The 17,918-nt window shown below is 37.9% G+C and overlaps 1 protein-coding gene across 1 annotated transcript in view; it reads right to left on the bottom strand.

Annotated features, from left to right (window-relative positions):
• The window catches only part of NOX4 (NADPH oxidase 4), a 165,309-nt gene extending 147,927 nt beyond the window's left edge, over positions 1–17,382 (bottom strand). The window contains exons 1-2 of the mRNA XM_042905676.1: positions 17,299–17,382; positions 16,547–16,642 (exon numbers count right to left, since the gene is read on the bottom strand). Coding sequence (XP_042761610.1) covers positions 16,547–16,642; positions 17,299–17,355 — 153 coding nt within the window. The 5' untranslated portion in view covers positions 17,356–17,382. The remainder of the gene's footprint in view (positions 1–16,546; positions 16,643–17,298) is intronic.
• Positions 17,383–17,918: the final 536 nt, after the last annotated feature.

The following is a 17,918-nucleotide window of genomic DNA, read 5'->3' as shown; positions in this document are numbered from 1 at the left end:
AGGAATGGTATTTTTTATTGTCTTTATAGTAACCATGACAGACAATCAGAACAATTTAATTTTCCTATACCTCTAAATCAAACTTTTGGTCCTAGTTTAAATTTCACTTTGTACCATTAATATATTATAAAAGAGATATAAATTTAGAATATGATAGCTATTTCATGCAGACAAGATTGTACTTAAGGATTAAAAAAATGATATTTCAATGAAAGGTTACTTCAAAAGTTGACTACCTATTTTGACACAGTTTCATATGAAAATAATGGATAAAATGCCATGAGCTATCAGAAAGCAGTTAATAATAATTGGAGTAATTATTTCTTTAAAAAAATTCTACAATAAACTACCAATTCAGTGGTCTTGGGGTATATCCAAAAGCTCATGAATGTCCCTTATTCCATTATAAGCTATAATTCATGCCAAATGATCCTAGCTGGTTTCTGTCAACTAACTGCCCTGGAAACTTTTAACTATGATGTAATTTTTGACTCAAATTGACCTCTCTTCCAATCTATAATCCTTTTTTTTTTTTTTTTTTTAACACTGTCTCTAAAGAAAGAAGCTGGAGGAAAAAAAATTGTTTCCATATAATTAAAGGGACCACTAAAAGAATAGAAGTCATCCTGACTTTACATCCATATTTCCTTATGCTTAACTCAAATCTTTCTTTTATATGTCATCACCCTCCATTCTACCCTTTCTAGAAATAAACTTTATTTCATTTTCAGTAGGACTACAGTAGGAATGTAGTCTTTCCTTAGAAGTCTATTATAACTCAGAAAGAAATGTAGCTCTTACATAGAGAGAAGAAAGCAGGATTGTAACATGGTATTTCTGTCCGGATTTTGTCCACCTTGTTTTTCCTGTGCCAAAAGCCCAGAGAACAGAAGAGATTCACTTCTAGACCATGTGTCTGTCTACAAAAGTTAAAGTTCAACATAAATGGGATCCAGAATTGCATTGAACACATTCCTGGCTTTCTACAGGCAATGCTGTCTACTGAACAGGTCACCAGATTAAGAGGTATGGCATTTTTATCACAGCTAATACCTGTGACCTCTACCAAGGTCATTGTCTCTAAAATGTAGAATTGCAGAACTTAACAAAACAATAATAAAAACCTCCTCCACTTTCTCTTATAGACCTATTCTAAAGGGTAAAAATATATCAAATAAAAATGGTTTGACCTTTTTAGCTGACAAAATGGATTTTTTTTAATTCACCCTTTACATTCCTGTGGATGTTCACTGCTTATCTCTCTCTTATCTTCTGCTCCTATCTACAGCACACGAACAAGGATCTCAAGAATTACAGTGCATTTGCTTTCATGTCATTGCTACATTTCTTCCTCCTGCAGGAATTATTCATGCACAGGGAAAGGCACCAAGGAATGGCATGTATTTCGTAGAGCATGGGTGGCTGGAAAGCTGAGACAGGCCCTGTTTCTCCTCCATCACAGATCCAGCACATCTGATCATAATTACTGAATATTTATTTAGTCACCCTCAGCTACTCTTCATCAGAAACAATCATTCCAAAACCTTGCATCATTCTTCCTCATCTTTAAACCATTTTTAATTTCTCAACATTCCTCCTAAGATTTAGAAGCCAAAACAGATATACTAGTGGCTTGAATGCATGGAATAATTTTTGAAAGGAAACAACAGTCATAGCAATGGTACGCTCTCACTTGGTTAAGACTGCAATCAGACTATCCATAATGACATATATTAAAACTCATGGACTGAATATAGGATTTCAAAATTAAGATTTTTCTCACATGAGTGTCAATTAAGCATTTCTATTTTACTCCTCCTGAACTCAACCCTATTTGTTAATAACTCTTCTTCATTGAATCTATAAAGCTATCTTTAAGTGCTATCTTTGCCCTCAAAACACTAGCAATCTAGTTAGCTAACTCAGCTTGTCTTTTAACCCTAGCTTTCAACTTTGAATCCAGGTGAATTTCTTCCAGTCTTTCTTTAGAGGAAAATCAAAACAAAACAAAATGAAAAACTGTCTCCAAGAAGAAGCTGTCAATTCTAAGAAAAAGAATTCTGGATGCATCAAAATGGCCAAAATGCCTGAGAGAGTAGGTGCTCAGTAAAATGGACTGAATGAATGGATTGTTTGGTACAGACTATCTGTCTAAACTTCCTGATGCATACATATTTACACATTAGACTCTTCCAACAAATTCTTCAGAGTTTAACTGGTCAAATTACAGTGTAGAACAACACATTCCATCAAATGTAAGATGATAAATCGGTATAGGAGAGGAAGTATAAATCAAAAATAATATTTTTTTCCCTAAAAAGCTAACACTTAATAGGTCCAAAATAACTCATGTTGGAATTTCTTAAAAAAAAAAAAAAAAAAAAAAAAAAAAAAAAAAAAAAAAAGCAGCACACAGACATACTTGTCCAAGTGTGCATGTAAACTTCTACAAGGATTCTCACTGCAGTATGGTGTGTGATATAAAAACAAAACAAATACAACTAAAATGACTAACAGTGGAGAAATATACAACAAATTAACTACACATTATGGGATAGTATTTAGCCATTGGAAATAAGTCAAACTTGTATAATGGAAATTAAATAACAATATCCATAATATATTGCTGAATTAATATGCAGGTGCATATATGTGTATTTGTATATATAGGCATATATATATAGAGAGATAGATGCAGACTAGATTAACATAGATTATATAGATTCTATGTTTATAGATTATACAGAAGTCATTAGTTACCTCTTAGATGTAAAGGGGAGTTTCTAATTTTTTTTCTATTGTGACACCAGTATTCAAGGTACAGAAGTATGTATTTCTTTTGAAATGTACTTTAATTTTAACAATTAAGTACCAAGAACTAAACAGATAGATTACAATAAGAAATTCACAGTAAGTATAATTAAATGAGTTATTATACTTTGAAATTCTAATAACATAGCCAAAGGAAATAATTATAAAAACAGAGGGGGGTATTCTGTACAATGATTTTTTTTTTAAGTTTATTTATTTATTTTGAGAGAGCATGCAGCATGAACAGGGGAGGAGCAGAGAGAGAGAGGGAGAGAGAGAGAATCCCAGGCAGGCTCCATACTGTCAGCACGAAGCCCGACATGGGACTCAAACTCCCAAACCATGAGATCATGAGCTGAGTCAAAATCAAGAGTCAGACACTTAACCAACTGACCCACCTGGGCTCCCCACAATGTTTTTCACAGCATTTTCTGGAATAGTGAACAGAAGCCAACTGGATGTCTAAAAATTTGGGAATTTTTTTTTAATTTTTTCTTTAATGTTTTTATTTATTTTTGAGACAGAGAGAGACAGAGTATGAGCAGGGGAAGAACAGAAAGAGAGGGAGACACAGAATCCAAAGCAGACTCCAGGCTGAGCTGTCAGCACAGAGCCCGACGCGGGGCTCAAACCCACGGACCGTGAGATCATGACCTGAGCCGAAGTCGGACGCTTAACCGACTAAGCCACCCAGGCACAAATTTGGGAATGTTTAAGATAGGTGTATTTGTATTTATTCAGTGAAATATTAAAAATAAAAAATGTATGTTTAATAATGTAAGCTTCATAATCTATAACAATAGAACTAAATCTAATGTAATATTTAACACTAAATGTTAAAAGGAAAATACAAAATTGTTTATTCTAAATGATCATAGTATTGTGTGTTTTTGTTTTTGTTTGTTTTTTAAGTAGGCTCCATGCCCAAAATGGAACTCAGGACCCTGAGATCAAGAGTCACATGCTTGGGGCACCTGGATGGCTCAGTGGGTTAAGCATTCGACTTTGGCTCAGGTCATGATCTTGTGGTTCCTGAGTTCCAGCCCCGCATCAGGCATCAGGCTAGTGCTGACAGCATGGAGCCTGCTTCGGATTTTTTGTCTCCCTCTCTCTCTGCCCCTCCCCACTTCGTGCTCTCTTTGTCTCTCAAAAATAAATAAAGATTAAAATTTTTTTTTAATATTAAAAAAAAAGAGTCACATGCTTTACTGACTGTGTCAGCCAGGTGCTCCATGAACGATCATATTATTAAAAAAAACAAAAACAAAAACTTGTATTTAGGAAATACACCAAAATGTTCACAGTGGTTATGTGTGGGTGCTGAGATATAAATGACTTATTTTGCATTTTCTCTCATTTTCTATAGTAAATATGAAAAAGATTTAATAAATTTGAAAGTCACAAGAAAGATTGTTTTCCAAAGAAAATGGAATGGGAAAAGTCTTAAAAGTAATGTTTGAGGAGTAATATTATCTTTAAATAATGAAAATATGAAAGGCCGCTTTCCTTTTGTTTCAACTTTTGTTCATTTTTCCATTTTTCCCCTTAATCATATGCATTATTTTCATAAAATACATGACAAACCTTTATAAATTATGTTGCAAATATTTCCATGGCTTAAGGTGATAGCCTTCAGAAGAACATTAAGCTACTGGCCTCTTTTTCCAGACTTTTGATAAATGAGAAAATATTTATGTAAAGTTCAGGATCAACAGGACAATATAGGATAGGAAAGGACAGTAGAAGACAAAATAGGATGCAGCAGGACAGGGCGGGACAGGACAAGACAGAACAGGACAGGATGAGATAGGACAGAACAGGATGGGACAGAACCAGGCAGGAACAGGAAAGAGGGCAAGTTATGAGTGACATTACAGCTGGCAAGGGATGGGGGGTTCCAGTTAATGAACAGAAGAACTACTGGGATCATGGGAGGGCGTGAGAACAGTTACTGATTCTTTACCACTACTACAACTTAAATGGGTCTCAACATTAAATATCACAAAACTGAAGGACAACTAACCTGTTCAAATTGTAACACACCGTAGGGTCTTTCTATATACTTGTTAATATGGTTTTTAGTGAGATTAAGATGAAGGTGGAGGTGATGTCAAACATGGAGCACTTCTAAAAATGGACACTCAGTTGTATTTACTGGTTTGCAGTGAGAAATCTAAAGGTTACTGGATGACTAAAGGGATGAAAGCAGCAAATATTTTAAGTATTATTTAATTTCTGTATTCCCATGGCTTTTTTCTTCTGTGTTGCCCATAATATTAACCATTTAAACAAACAAACAAACAAAAAGTCATATAAACAGTTATGGTAAGGGGCTCCTGGGTGGTTCAGTCGGTTGAGTGACCGACTTCGGCTCAGGTCGTGATCTCACAGCTCGTGAGTTCGAGCCCCATGTCGGGCTCTGTGCTGACAGCTCAGAGCCTGGAGCCTGCTTCAGATTCTGTGTCTCCCTCTCTCTCTGCCCCCAACCCATTCACATTCTGTCTCTGTCTCTCTCAAAAATAAGTAAACATTAAAAAAAATTAAAATAAAAAACAGTTGTATTAAAAAAACAGTTACGGGAAAAGAAACAATGATAACACATACAACATCAGACTTAGAAGAATAGGAAATGAATTAATCTAGGAGAGAACATGTAAAAGATAGGTGGATTGAGTGGAATGAATTATAGAAAAGATAAACAGGGCACCTGGGTGGCTCAGTCAGTTAAGCATATAACTCTTGATTTTGGCTCAGGTCATGATCTCATGGTTCATCAGTTCAAGCCCCTTATGGGACTCTTCACTGCGGAGCCTTCTTGGGATTCTCTCTCTCCCTCTCTGACCCTCCCCTGCCCATGATCCCCCACCTCTCAAAATAAATAAAGAAAAACATACTGCCACCTGCAAAATCTCTTTAAATAATTCAGAAGGTATACATTGTATGAAATGAGTTGAGTTAATTTCTCTTCAGTGCTGGAAATTTTTAGTCATTAGCAACCATTTATAAACAGATTTCAACATCAAAACATTTTTAACTTCAAACTGTAGCCTGAAAGAAATGATTCCAGCATTGTCTACTACAACTTCCCAGAAAGGGAAGTCATACTCCTTTTTCTAAGTTTATTTATTTATTTTTGAGAGACAGAGAGAGAGAGAGAGAGAGAGAGAGAACCAGTGGGGGAGGAGCAAAGAGAGATGGGGACAGAGGATCTCAAGCAGGCTCCATACTGACAGCAGACAGCCTGATGGGGGCTCGAACCCACAAACTGTGACATCATGACCTGATCCAAAGGTGGACACTTAACTGACTAAGCCACTCAGGAGCTCCGGGGAGTCATGCTTTTTGAAGGCCTCATACTCATTTCTTCCTCATCCTACTCAATCCTCTCCACAAAACACAAAACAAAACCCTACAAGAGGTATTAGGTTAAACTATGTTAAACTGCCATTTTTGTAAGACAGAACATTTTAACACTGGAATTTTTATGTAGTTCAACTTAATATTATAATTCTCAATTTAAAATTGAGGAAACATAAGCTTTTCTTATGTTTGAAACTATTTCAATATATTTCTTAAAAACACATTTCTTAAAAGGCAAAGTCATGACAAACTTGGTCAGTTTGTCTACAAAATCCATGTTCTTTTCATTACATTATATTGTTTCCATTGGTATTTTGGAATCTTCACAGGTATTACTATATTTGAAATTTAAACTAATAGTCCATGCTGAGGAAAAGGTGATCACAGACACTTGGTTTTAACAAGAATTAGAACACATGTCATATAAGACTTTAACAAATTAAATTTCATATATCTAAAATCTGTGGGTTTAACAAGATATATTGTCTTCTTTAAGAACAACATGTTCAAGGGGCATCTGGGTGGCTCAGTTGGTTGAGCATCCAACTTCGACTCAGGTCATGATCTCATAGTTCATGAGTTCAAGCCCCACATTGGGCTCTGTGCTGACAGCTCAGAGCCTGGAGGCTGCTTCGGATTCTGTGTCTCCTTCTCTCTCTTCCCCTCCCCTGCTTATTTGCTCTCTCTCTCAAAACTAAACATTAAAAAAAAAAAAAGAATGACATGTTCAAGCTTTAAAACAAGTACAAGACTAGTTTTCTTCAGGCAAAGCAAAATTAAGTAAACTTATAGACCCATTGTAAGTATAAGCTCTTCTAAGATGTTCATTTGACTCATTCCTCCTCTCTTACATTTTATAAAATGTGCAAGATCAAAATGAATAATTCAGTGATGGGTTCTACACAGTCCAAGCCAAGCCCCAGCCCTACAGAAAAATTCCATGGGAGGTAACAAATGGGATACAGACAATGCCCAACAGCAAAGGCTAGTTCTCAAGTGAAGAAGAACATTCATATTGAAGCTCTGCATTCTTGTGGCTTAATATGAGTCATTTCTTTTTCTAACTGGAATCCATTAATATAGACCACTGATGAAACTTTGTTAGTTTTGCCTTTTGATAGTCTGAGCTATAAGGGCGGGTGGGGCGGGGGGGAGAGAGAGAAAGAAAAAAGTATTCTTCACCTTTGTTTGCGTGACTCAAAGCACTTTACAAATGTGTTTTTGGGTCCATGCTTTTCAGACTAAGAGAATTAACAAAGCTTAAAGGCCCAAAGTAACTTCTCAAAAGCAACTTGGCCAAGGGAAATCAGTGAGAGGTAAAAGTACTCTTATCACCCTGTTTCAACATATTCTCAAGAGGTGGTTCTTCTTTTCTTGTTCCACAATTCTCTTGGGGCACCCTCACCAGCCTGGAAACCAATGTCCTCATTCAAGGTAAGGTGACAGCCAGTTACTCAGGTAAGATGCTAATTAGAAGGCACAAGGCAGAGCATTTGGGGCGTGGGGGAGGAAGTTAGCAAAGAGAATCAAAAGTGTAGCATGGAGAAAAAAGAAACTTGTTTGGATCACTACCATTTCATACCCTTCCTATGCACCTGAGCTTTTGAAGATCACATGAAATGAAATTACTTGCACTTTGAAATCAGCTATTTGATAATCCTATCATAGGAAAAAGGAATATAGTCAGAAAGGCATTCACCACAAATCATTTCTTAGATTTATCTTAGCGCTGAAGTGCCTACTTGTTTTTTTTTTAATTTCAGGTTATAAAATACTTTCACTTTGTGTACATCACTCATCTCTTCTTGCCTTTAACTCTGATATCCTTGGTATGCGTCTGGAGACCTTTAACAATTTCCTAGTTCATGAAAACCATTAAAGCATGTAATTTAAAGCAAGTTCCCCATAGAACTTGTGTTTGATTCATTTATCCATAGATAGGCATCAATGTCAAATTCAAGTTTCCAATTTTTAAAATCGTAAACATTCTACTGCTCATGCAAAGTCCATCTCCTCCTTAATCTACTTTTTCTCTAGTCCCACTCTGCCAAAACACTAAAGAAACTACTTCTCACAAGGTCTTTTACCACATTGCTCAATTACAGTCACATCACACAGTTCCATTAAATTGTGGATACTGGGGCGCCTGCGTGGCTCAGTCAGTTAAGCTTCCGACTCCTGATTTCAGCTGAGGTCATGGTCTTAGGGTTCATGAGATCAAGCCCCACAACGCGCTCTGGGCTGGCAGTGCAGAGCCCACTTGGGATTCTCTCTCTCCCTTTCTTTCTGCTCCTTCCTCGCTTGCTCTTTCTCTTTCTCTCTCTCTCAAAAATAAATAAGTGAACGTTAAAAAAAAAATAGTAATATAAGTTCTGGAACCAGGATGTTTGGGTTGAAGTCCCACCTCTGTCACTCAGTAACAAGTTACAGAATTTCCCTAATTCAGTTTCTCAGCTGAAAAATTAAAAATATCTACTCTTTAGGGTGTCTGGGTGGCTCAGTCAGTTAAGTGTCCAACTCCTGATTTCAGCTCAAGTCATGATCTCATGGTTTGTTCATGAGTTTGAGCCTCATGCTGGATTCTGCAGTGGCAGTGTGGGGCCTACTTGGGTTTCTCTCTCCCTCTCTCTCTTCCCCTCCCCTGCTCATGCTCTCTTGTTCTCTCTCTCAAAATAAATAAACATTAAAAAAAAGTATATCCACAGGATGTATAGAAAGATTAAACAAATTACTCCATACAAAGCTATTAGACTAAAACCTGCTATCAAGACAGTCTTCAATGAATGTAATCTGCTATTAATGTTACTAATATTATTAATAACAAAATGAAGAAAGATTTGAAAATCTCTGAAATTAATTCCACCTCCCAATTCTATACTGTTTTGGATAGTATTGATAAAAGAAAATTATACAGAGGGCATTCAGATGTATATAATAAGGAAGTTAAACATTGCTAAAAGTCTTATGAATATTATGAAAACAGAAATAATTGAAATAAAAATAAGTTTCATAATACCTTAATTATTTGTCTGAGACAAATCTAAAACAACTATAATGCTGAAAATAATGTTATCTTGAGGGTAAATCAGTAATTTTCCTTGACTTCTTAAATTGCTAAACATCTAAATATCAGTTCACTTAAGATGGAAAGCTAGTGGTCTATACAGTGTGGTGTTTAATTTGTGCATATGTATTGTCAACTAACGGACTGAATATTGGACCGAGAGGATTAATGGACCAGAAAAGTGACCAAGCCACTCATTCAGTGGGTGATGATGAGCAAATCACTTTAACTGCATTTTTCTGATTGAGAAAATGAGGAAGAAATCTAAGATACCAAAGCTTACTTCCAATTCTAAAATTCTACAAGTCTCTATCTACCATAAACAGTTTAAGAATATGATCGCATCAAGAAAATGTAAGTCACTTCACCTGTTTATAGAGAGGAAGTAAATCATTTTCAAATAATAGAGTGCTAGAAACAAACAAAAAACACAAACAACCATTCAGTTAAAAATATCTCCTGGATTGAAACCACAATGCATACCTGGGCAAATCTAGGTAGTAACTTTTATATTTTGTGCAATAAATGGAAAGAATTAATGATCAAGCCTTTTCTAGAAAATAATAGATGGTATATACTCCTTCTCAACAGAACTAAAGCCACCTGGGCCAGCTATGAAACCAATACCAACTTAAAATCCTGGGTCCATTTGTACAGAGACTCTAATCTTTGACCTTAACAAATTCACATGGCATCAGATTTCTGTCTCAGAAAATAGTTAATTATGATAGAACTTCTAGGACTTTGGAGACGATAATGATTGACCAAAGAAAGATCATCACCAAGACTAGAAAAAAATCTCAGTGCTCACAGCTCTCTTCCAATTAACATACATATCTCAATCAAAGTTTAAAAAATGAGGGGCACCTGGCTCAGTCGCTTAAGCGTCCAACTCTTGATTTTGGCTCAGGTCATGACCTCACTGTTTGTGAGATCGAGCCCCACTTTGGGCTCTGTGCTGATAGCCTAGAGCTTGCTTGGGATTCTCTGCCTCCCTCTGTCTCTGCCCCTCCCCGGCTTGTGCTCTGCCCCTCTCTCTCTCTCTCTTTCAAATTAAATACATAAACATTTGGGGGGGGGGGGGTAGTTTAAAAAAAAAAGAGAAGATCTTCATGACCATGCAGCAGATCTAAAATAATAATTGTGAGGGGCACCTGGCTGGCTCCATCAGTAGAACCTACAACTCTTGATCTCAGGGTTGTAAGTTCAAGCTCCATGCTGTGTGTAGAGATTACTTAAAAATAAAATACTTTAAAAAAATAAAATAATAACTGTGTGACAAAGCAACAAAATTAAATTTCTCATTATGGCACCATGAGAATAACTGAGATGAAATTAAACAGTCATTAAACAAATGTTAGTTTAGGAGGAAAAAGATATAAAATGAAGACACATTGAATCTGGTACCATAAAACACATTCTCTTTTCAAATTAACATGTTCTTATCATTTAAATTATATCTGTTAATTATTAAATGTCAGAAATATAACTCAGAAACAGGTGAACTTGAGTATGAAGGCTTCTATGGGTAATATTTTGAGTTGAACTCCAACATTTCAAAAAATCTAGGAAACTAAAGTTCTGAGTCGGTCACAACACATTAGGACTTTCTAGTAAAGTACAAGCAATCACATTTTCCATTCCTTGAAAATAAATAAATCAAAAATAGATGTCATCTTAAAAAATCAAAGTACTCCTTTATTTAAAAGGTTGTTATGGGAAGTAGGAGGGGGTTATTGTTTGGTTGTGTGTGAGTTTGTGCGTATGTATGTGTGTGTGTTGTTTGTTTTGCTTCCCTCAAAAGACTTTCATTTCTTCATAGCTTAATTTTAAGATTCCAAAACTCACAGCATGTCATAATTAAACATCTCCTAAGAAGTACACAGTCTGATTAGCACATTAACTCAGGCATAAACCAGCCGTGACCATGCTGCCTCCAGGTCTGGGTCAGACCAGCCTGGGAAAGAACAGTCATGATGAAAACTCCTTAAGATACATTAACCTCAATGTTATTTTATCTTCCATCAGTTTAGATCTTCTTTTTTCTATCAATTCTTATGCAATTGTTTTAATCGTTAATTCTGGTCTGAACAATCACCCAACTTTTTAAAAATAAAAAAATAAAAAAATGGGTACACTGGTTCTGAGAATTAAATGATTTTACCTTCATTCTCAAAGGTTCCCACCACCAAAAAGTTCTGATATTTAGAGAGAAGTAAGAGATCTGTTTATAGTTACACACCAATAACTAGGGCCCACAACTTCCCATCCAATATCAACTCCTGTTTTGGAGACAGAGAGCAAGAAAACTACCCACATCCCAATGTCTTTTTATTGGGCTGGTTAGTGGCCAGCTGTTTGCTGTAAAACAAAATGATACATGCATATGACCATGAAAGTAGGAATATTTTCCCCCACAGTCTACACTCACACTGTCCAAGATGGAGCCACTCACTGCAGGGAGTTACTGAGCATTTGAAGTGTATGTAGGCCCACCTACCAAGAAACAGTTTTTAGGTTTATTAATTTTTTTTAAATTTAAACTTAAAGCTGAGGGGAGCCTGGGTGGCTCAGTTCGTTAAGCATCCAACTCTTGACTTTGGCTCAGGTCATGATCTCATGGTCCATGAGTTCCAGCCCCGCGTCGGCCTCACCTCTGGGCTGACAGCGTGGAGCCAGGTTAGGATTCTCTCTCTCTGTTCCTCCCCCACCCACGGTAGGCTCTCTTTCTCTCTCTCTCTCTCTCTTTCAAAATAAATAAACTGTACACATTAATTAATTAATTAATTAAGAGCTGACACTCCTTTGTGTTATCAGAAAATGTTTAAATAAGTTTGGAACAACGTGGGTATGTGGATTCATTCACTTTTTGATTTGTAGAATTTTACAAAATCTAAACACAGGTCAAGTATTTCTGAGGAAAATTTGGTGACTGAATTTTCATGTGCACAAGTGTAAAATGCATACTATATTTCAAAGAGTAGGCAACAGCATATAGAATATCTCATGAATATTTTTTTTTAAATTTTTTTTAACGTTTATTTATTTTTGAGACAGAGAGAGACAGAGCATGAACAGGGGAGGAGCAGAGAGAGAGGGAGACACAGAATCTGAAACAGGCTCCAGGCTCTGAGCTGTCAGCACAGAGCCCGACGCAGGGCTCGAACTCACGGACCGTGAGATCATGACCTGAGCCGAAGTCGGACGCTTAACCGACCAAGCCACGCAGGCGCCCCTCTCATGAATATTTTTAAAAATACTGACTACAGGGGCGCCTGGGTGGTGCAGTCGGTTAAGCGTCCAACTTCAGCCAGGTCACGATCTCGCGGTCCGTGAGTTCGAGTCCCGCGTCAGGCTCTGGGCTGATGGCTCGGAGCCTGGAGCCTGTTTCCGATTCTGTGTCTCCCTCTCTCTCTGCCCCTCCCCCGTTCATGCTCTGTCTCTCTCTGTCCTAAAAATAAATTTTAAAAAACGTTGAAAAAAAAAAAATTTAAAAAAAAAATACTGACTACATGTTGGATACTTCAATCTATTACAATACTTTGGATATTATTATTATTTAAAATAAAATAAATTATTAAATTTAATGCCACTGCTTTTTACTTTTCTAGTGGGCTATAGAAAATTTTTAATTGCATATGACTCATACTACATTTCTACTGGGCAGCAATGATGGTGAGTAACAGTAACCAGTGGCATAAGTATCAGAGATGAGCCAGTGAAGTGATTTAGAAAATCTGCGTAGCATGAGCAAAAAGCAAAAAAGGCCAGGCAGGACTGTATTCACATCCTAGCTCTGACACTGAACAAGTCGCCAGCTTCCTCAGCCTACATTTTCCTATGTGTAAAATGGGAAGAATAGTTTCCTCGCATAAACAAAAACATTTGTAAAGTGCCTGCTATATCATAGTAATAAAGAAACAGTTGAATAGTTGTTTTTCAGTAGAAAGCAGAGATCTCAACCTACTAAGAATTAACTACTTCTCAATATCTATGCCTTCTTGCAAATGGGCTATATTCTGTGGACCCTTCCTTACCCTAATACTAGTGCAACTTTATTATTACCTTACTTTTAAAGATGAGTAACAGCAACCTTTATACTCAATGTTATTATCAAAATATTCAACAACTGGAGGTACTTTTTCCATTTGTGTCTTCTAGTGGAAGCAAATTCATTTCCAGGAATACCATCATGATTTTTATGAACCTAGGATTCACCTTAAAGACACTTAATAATATCGGAATACTTATTATGTTCTTTTCAGGCTTTCTAAATTCATCACAGTGGGACCTTGTTCTTATGAGTGTTTAGTAGGCCCAAAGACACTCTATCTGTGACCTTAAGTTAATAATAATGAAGCATAGTTATTAAACATGTAAAATATGGGAGCCAGAAATATTTATTTAAAAATTAATTATATCTTATTGTTATACTCTATTTTCTTTGCGATTTGAAAAATGCCTGCAAATTCTTATACTATGAAGTAATACCATAATAATCAAAAGATTAGGAAAGATAAGCTTAGGACAAATAAAATTAAATCCTCCTTCATAAAGCAAATAGTTAAATTATAGAGTTCCCTTTTCACTAAAAAGTAGAGTAATATAGACTGAAAATATTCCAAAATGATTTAGATAAATTAATGCCTGGAAAACTCAATAGGTGATTACTGAAAAGTGAGAAGTTTGGAAGTCATCTTTCACATTTCAGCAGGATGCCAAGAAGAAAAACCATCCTTCCCCATGGTGACTTTTCATACAATGTTGACTCCTGACAGGATGGCTTAAGGGTCAGCTCACTATGATACAATCATTCTTATGTTTTCATAAAACCTAATTTACAGGGCACCTGAGTAGCTCAGTCGGTTAAGCGTCCTACTTTGGCTCAGGTCATGACCTCTTGGTTCTAGGGTTCAAGGGTTCAAGCCCAGCATTGGGTTCTGTGCTGACAGCTCAGAGCCTGGAGCCTGCTTCAGATTCTGTGTCTCCCTCTCTTTCTGCCCCTCCCCTGATCATGCTCTGTCTCTCTCTCAAAAATAAGTAAACATTTTAAAAAATATTTTAAAAAATTAAAAATTAAAAAAAAACTAATTTACAACGACCTCTCTCTTCTTTAATCTGTTTCTTGTATTTTTCACTCATAGTTTTCCATTTAGTCCTTTTATCATTTTTTTCTTTATTCATCCGATGAATATTTATTGAGCCTTTCCTGTGTGCCAGCTGGTCTGCAGGCCTCACCATTGTACCTCACTAGCCTGTCATATTATTCAAACAAAAGCACTAATGTAAGATGGAAGTAGAGAGAGGCAAAACACACATAGCATTGTTTTTGTTTTTTTTTTATTAGTTGGGTTATATGTGTGTGTGTGTGTGTATATTCTTCACCATATCTGACTTGTCAACAAAAATAAATTTGAGGTTATCACACCGCATCCAAGCTCAGAAAAATTAACTCGGTTTCCAACATAATTTGTAAGTAAGTTATTATTTTAGCTTATACAAATGTCATAGAGTGAGATCCAATACTCAGTTGTGGCTTCCAACTTGTCTATTCTTAGATTTTATTTTAATACAAATATCTCCTGGTGAAAATGTACCACTTTTGATAGCAAAATTTACCATCATAACTCTTTAGAGTTTTCTCCAAGTTATTCATATAGTTACATAATAGGCCAGCTATCTCCTACTGAAAAATCTCGTGTTCACTAATTCACACCTAAGGGGGACTTTCTAGGGGGAAAAAAAAAATTAAAAAGATAAGTCAGCAGACCTTCATATGTCTATTAGAGAAAATTTTTCTTAAGCTGTTTCTTCAATTATAAGTATTTACTTGTTTGATTTTCCATTAGACTATAAGCAACTTGAGGCCAGGGGCAAGGTCTTACTCTGTATGTACCCATTTGAAAAGTGCAGGTTTCACAACAGTTTGCTGGTTAAATGGAAGGTTGGTGAAAAATGAAAGAAAATTTCAGATTTAAGAGTTACCAATGAGTTTAATCTTTGAGACTATTATTCTTAACCCATTAGTTAAAATCAGAGATGAGCAATGATTATGACATGTCGGTTAGGTTCATCAATTATAACATGTTATCGCCCTGGTTGGGGATGCTGATAATGGGGGAGGCTATGCATGCGTGGGCGTAAGGGAGCATAAGGGAAATCTCTGTACCTTACTCTCAGTTTTACTGTGAACCTTAAACAGCTCTAAAAAAAAAAAAAAAAAAAAAACTCTTAAAAAAAATAGGTGTTAAACTTAAAAATATCCATTGTGTGATCAGTAGCTAATGAAAAATAGTATTCTGTTATATAAAAATACCCGCTAACTAATTCAGCCGCAATTTATTGCAGTCTTAGCACGTACCAAGCACACTACTCTCAGAGCTGTGGCTTAAAGATAAATAAGATCTGTAAATGTAAAGCAGGAGTTGGAAAGCTGCTTCCACCAAATTCATGTGAGCTGATAGCAATTTTAAATAATCATTAAACTATGGAAAAGAAAACCATGGATCTATTACTCACAATGGGTTCTCTTGCCCAATGAAAAGGAAAGACAAAATCTACCTTTTCAGACATCCCAAAATTTTTCAATACATTTTATACTTTTTGCTTGTTGCTTAGAAAATGCTATCTCCTAATACAAAGTAAGAAGTCCTCAGTGCCTCTGTCTTTCGTTAAGGAGTCAAGGAGAAAGGGAGTGGAAATAATGAGATCAGAAATGTCATGGAATAGAGAAAAGAATATCAACATGAGATAAATCAGAGTGAAGTTCTGCACAAAATCATTCTCATATTAGACCAGAACCCTGCAACCATAACCAACCAGAAACCTAGGGTAAGACGTTGAGAAATGCCCAGAAATGAATAACTGCATTGGACACAGACTTTGTGAGAACTGGCAGTAAAAGGAAACAGTGCAGAAATCCTCCGGATAAGCTTATGGGCAGGCTGAAGGCTTGACTGGTAAAAACTACAAGCCCGTCAATTGGCTGGTCCTGATGGTGAAGCAGATCCTTCAAGGCACTCGGCAGCTGGCAAGATGTAGCAACTTCTCTCAGGTACTACTAGCCTGGTATTGCAGGTTCATTCCTTTGACTTCAGCAGATAGTTATCTTTTGGTTCTTAAAAGAGTTGATCATTTTAACATAGACGAGTGTAAATAATGCATCAGGAAAACCTGACCGCTTTAGAGAATGACAAACCTTTCTGAAGTGAACAACCATGTTTCTTTAATAGATGGAAAAATTGACCAAGCCTTGTAGCAATGTCTTCCCGCCTTAAACACATTCTACCAGGTCACCCAAGTCCCACTTACCCCTAACATCTGGTGGAGGTAGTGATACTCTTGCCCTTGGTTATACAGCAGGAAGGTTTTCCAGAAAAGCAAAACATTCAGGGAGAGCCAGACAAACTAGATCACACAAAGAAAGAGAGAGAAAAAAAAAATTAAAAATAAACGTTACCTGATAAGTGTAAACCTCACGTGCATTCGTTGGACACAATACTTTCAGTGGAAGCTGGATTAGTAATTGCAGAAAGCATTCTTAATTAACCAGCAAGCTGAAGACCACTCAGAGGAAAACAAATCTGACCTCACTCAGTCCCTGCACCTGAGATTAAGCATTCTGGGTTGCAAGCAGGTCTCCTAAACCATCTGCAAATATCCCCTGCAGCACAAAACGAGACTAAGAAATTAGTGACATCACCCAGTCCCGAGCATGGCATGTTGTTAAAATGCAACACCAAACAGAAACAATCCGGGAAAAGAGCAAAGGGGGAAAGAACTTTAAAGGGTTAAGAAAAACTTGTGTTCACTAAAAGTGATCTCTCTTCCTCCACATCTGCTCTCCCAACAGTGTGCAGGAAAGTTCCCATGCACTTGGAGTAGGGGTGAGGGGAGGGTGTCGTTATTATCTCCAGGTATTAACAGCGAAAAGTTTTGTTAGTTCAGAATGTTGGAATTAGAGGCAAAACTTCCAACTTCCCACCCGCGCACGCTCAGAGAATGAATCAAAGTTGCTGCACGACAGACAAAACGCAGGGAGAGAGCCTTGCCCGCCATCCTACCAGGCAGAGGTGTTTAACCCCTTCGTTGGCCAGCCAGCTCCTCCAGGACACAGCCATGCCGCCGGCCCCGCCGCGCTGCGCTCTCCGGCCGCCGGCCCGCGAAGGAGCGGCGGCGGCCGGGACAGCGGTTACAGTTGTGCGGCCTGCGGGGGGGGGGGGGGGAAGCCGGGTGGGGACGGAGGGTCAAAGACTGAGTGGAAGCGGAGGCCGGCGCCGAGCCAGCCCGGGCGGGGTCTGCGCCCCGGAGCCGGGTCTTCCGGGCGCCGCGGCTGCGGCCCGCGCGGGGTCTGCGCTGCGCGCTCGGCGGCCCCGGCCCCGCGCTCGGAGCGCGCGCTCCCCGGCCCCGCCGCCCGGCTGCGCGAGTCTGCACCGCCGCGCCGGTCCCTTTGTCTGCGGGCGAGCCTGTTGTTGTGGCTGCCGCCGTTCAGGATGTCCCGGCTGGGGACTGGGAGGCGCCCCCCGCAGGCTCGCGGAGACCGACCACGATGTGGGGAGTGATAGCCGTACCCTGGGCACCCCGCCGCCCCTTCGTACGCTCGCACGCACCTAGCTCATAGGCACGGGTCGTTTTCCCCAAAAAAGTTCCACTCAAAGACGCTCGGGAACGAAATTTGAGCCGG

Source organism: Panthera leo, chromosome D1 (genome assembly GCF_018350215.1).
Source record: "Panthera leo isolate Ple1 chromosome D1, P.leo_Ple1_pat1.1, whole genome shotgun sequence".
In the NCBI taxonomy this organism is placed as follows: domain Eukaryota; kingdom Metazoa; phylum Chordata; class Mammalia; order Carnivora; family Felidae; genus Panthera; species Panthera leo.
Note: the sequence above shows the minus strand (reverse complement) of the source record. Positions and strands in the feature narration are given on the sequence as shown.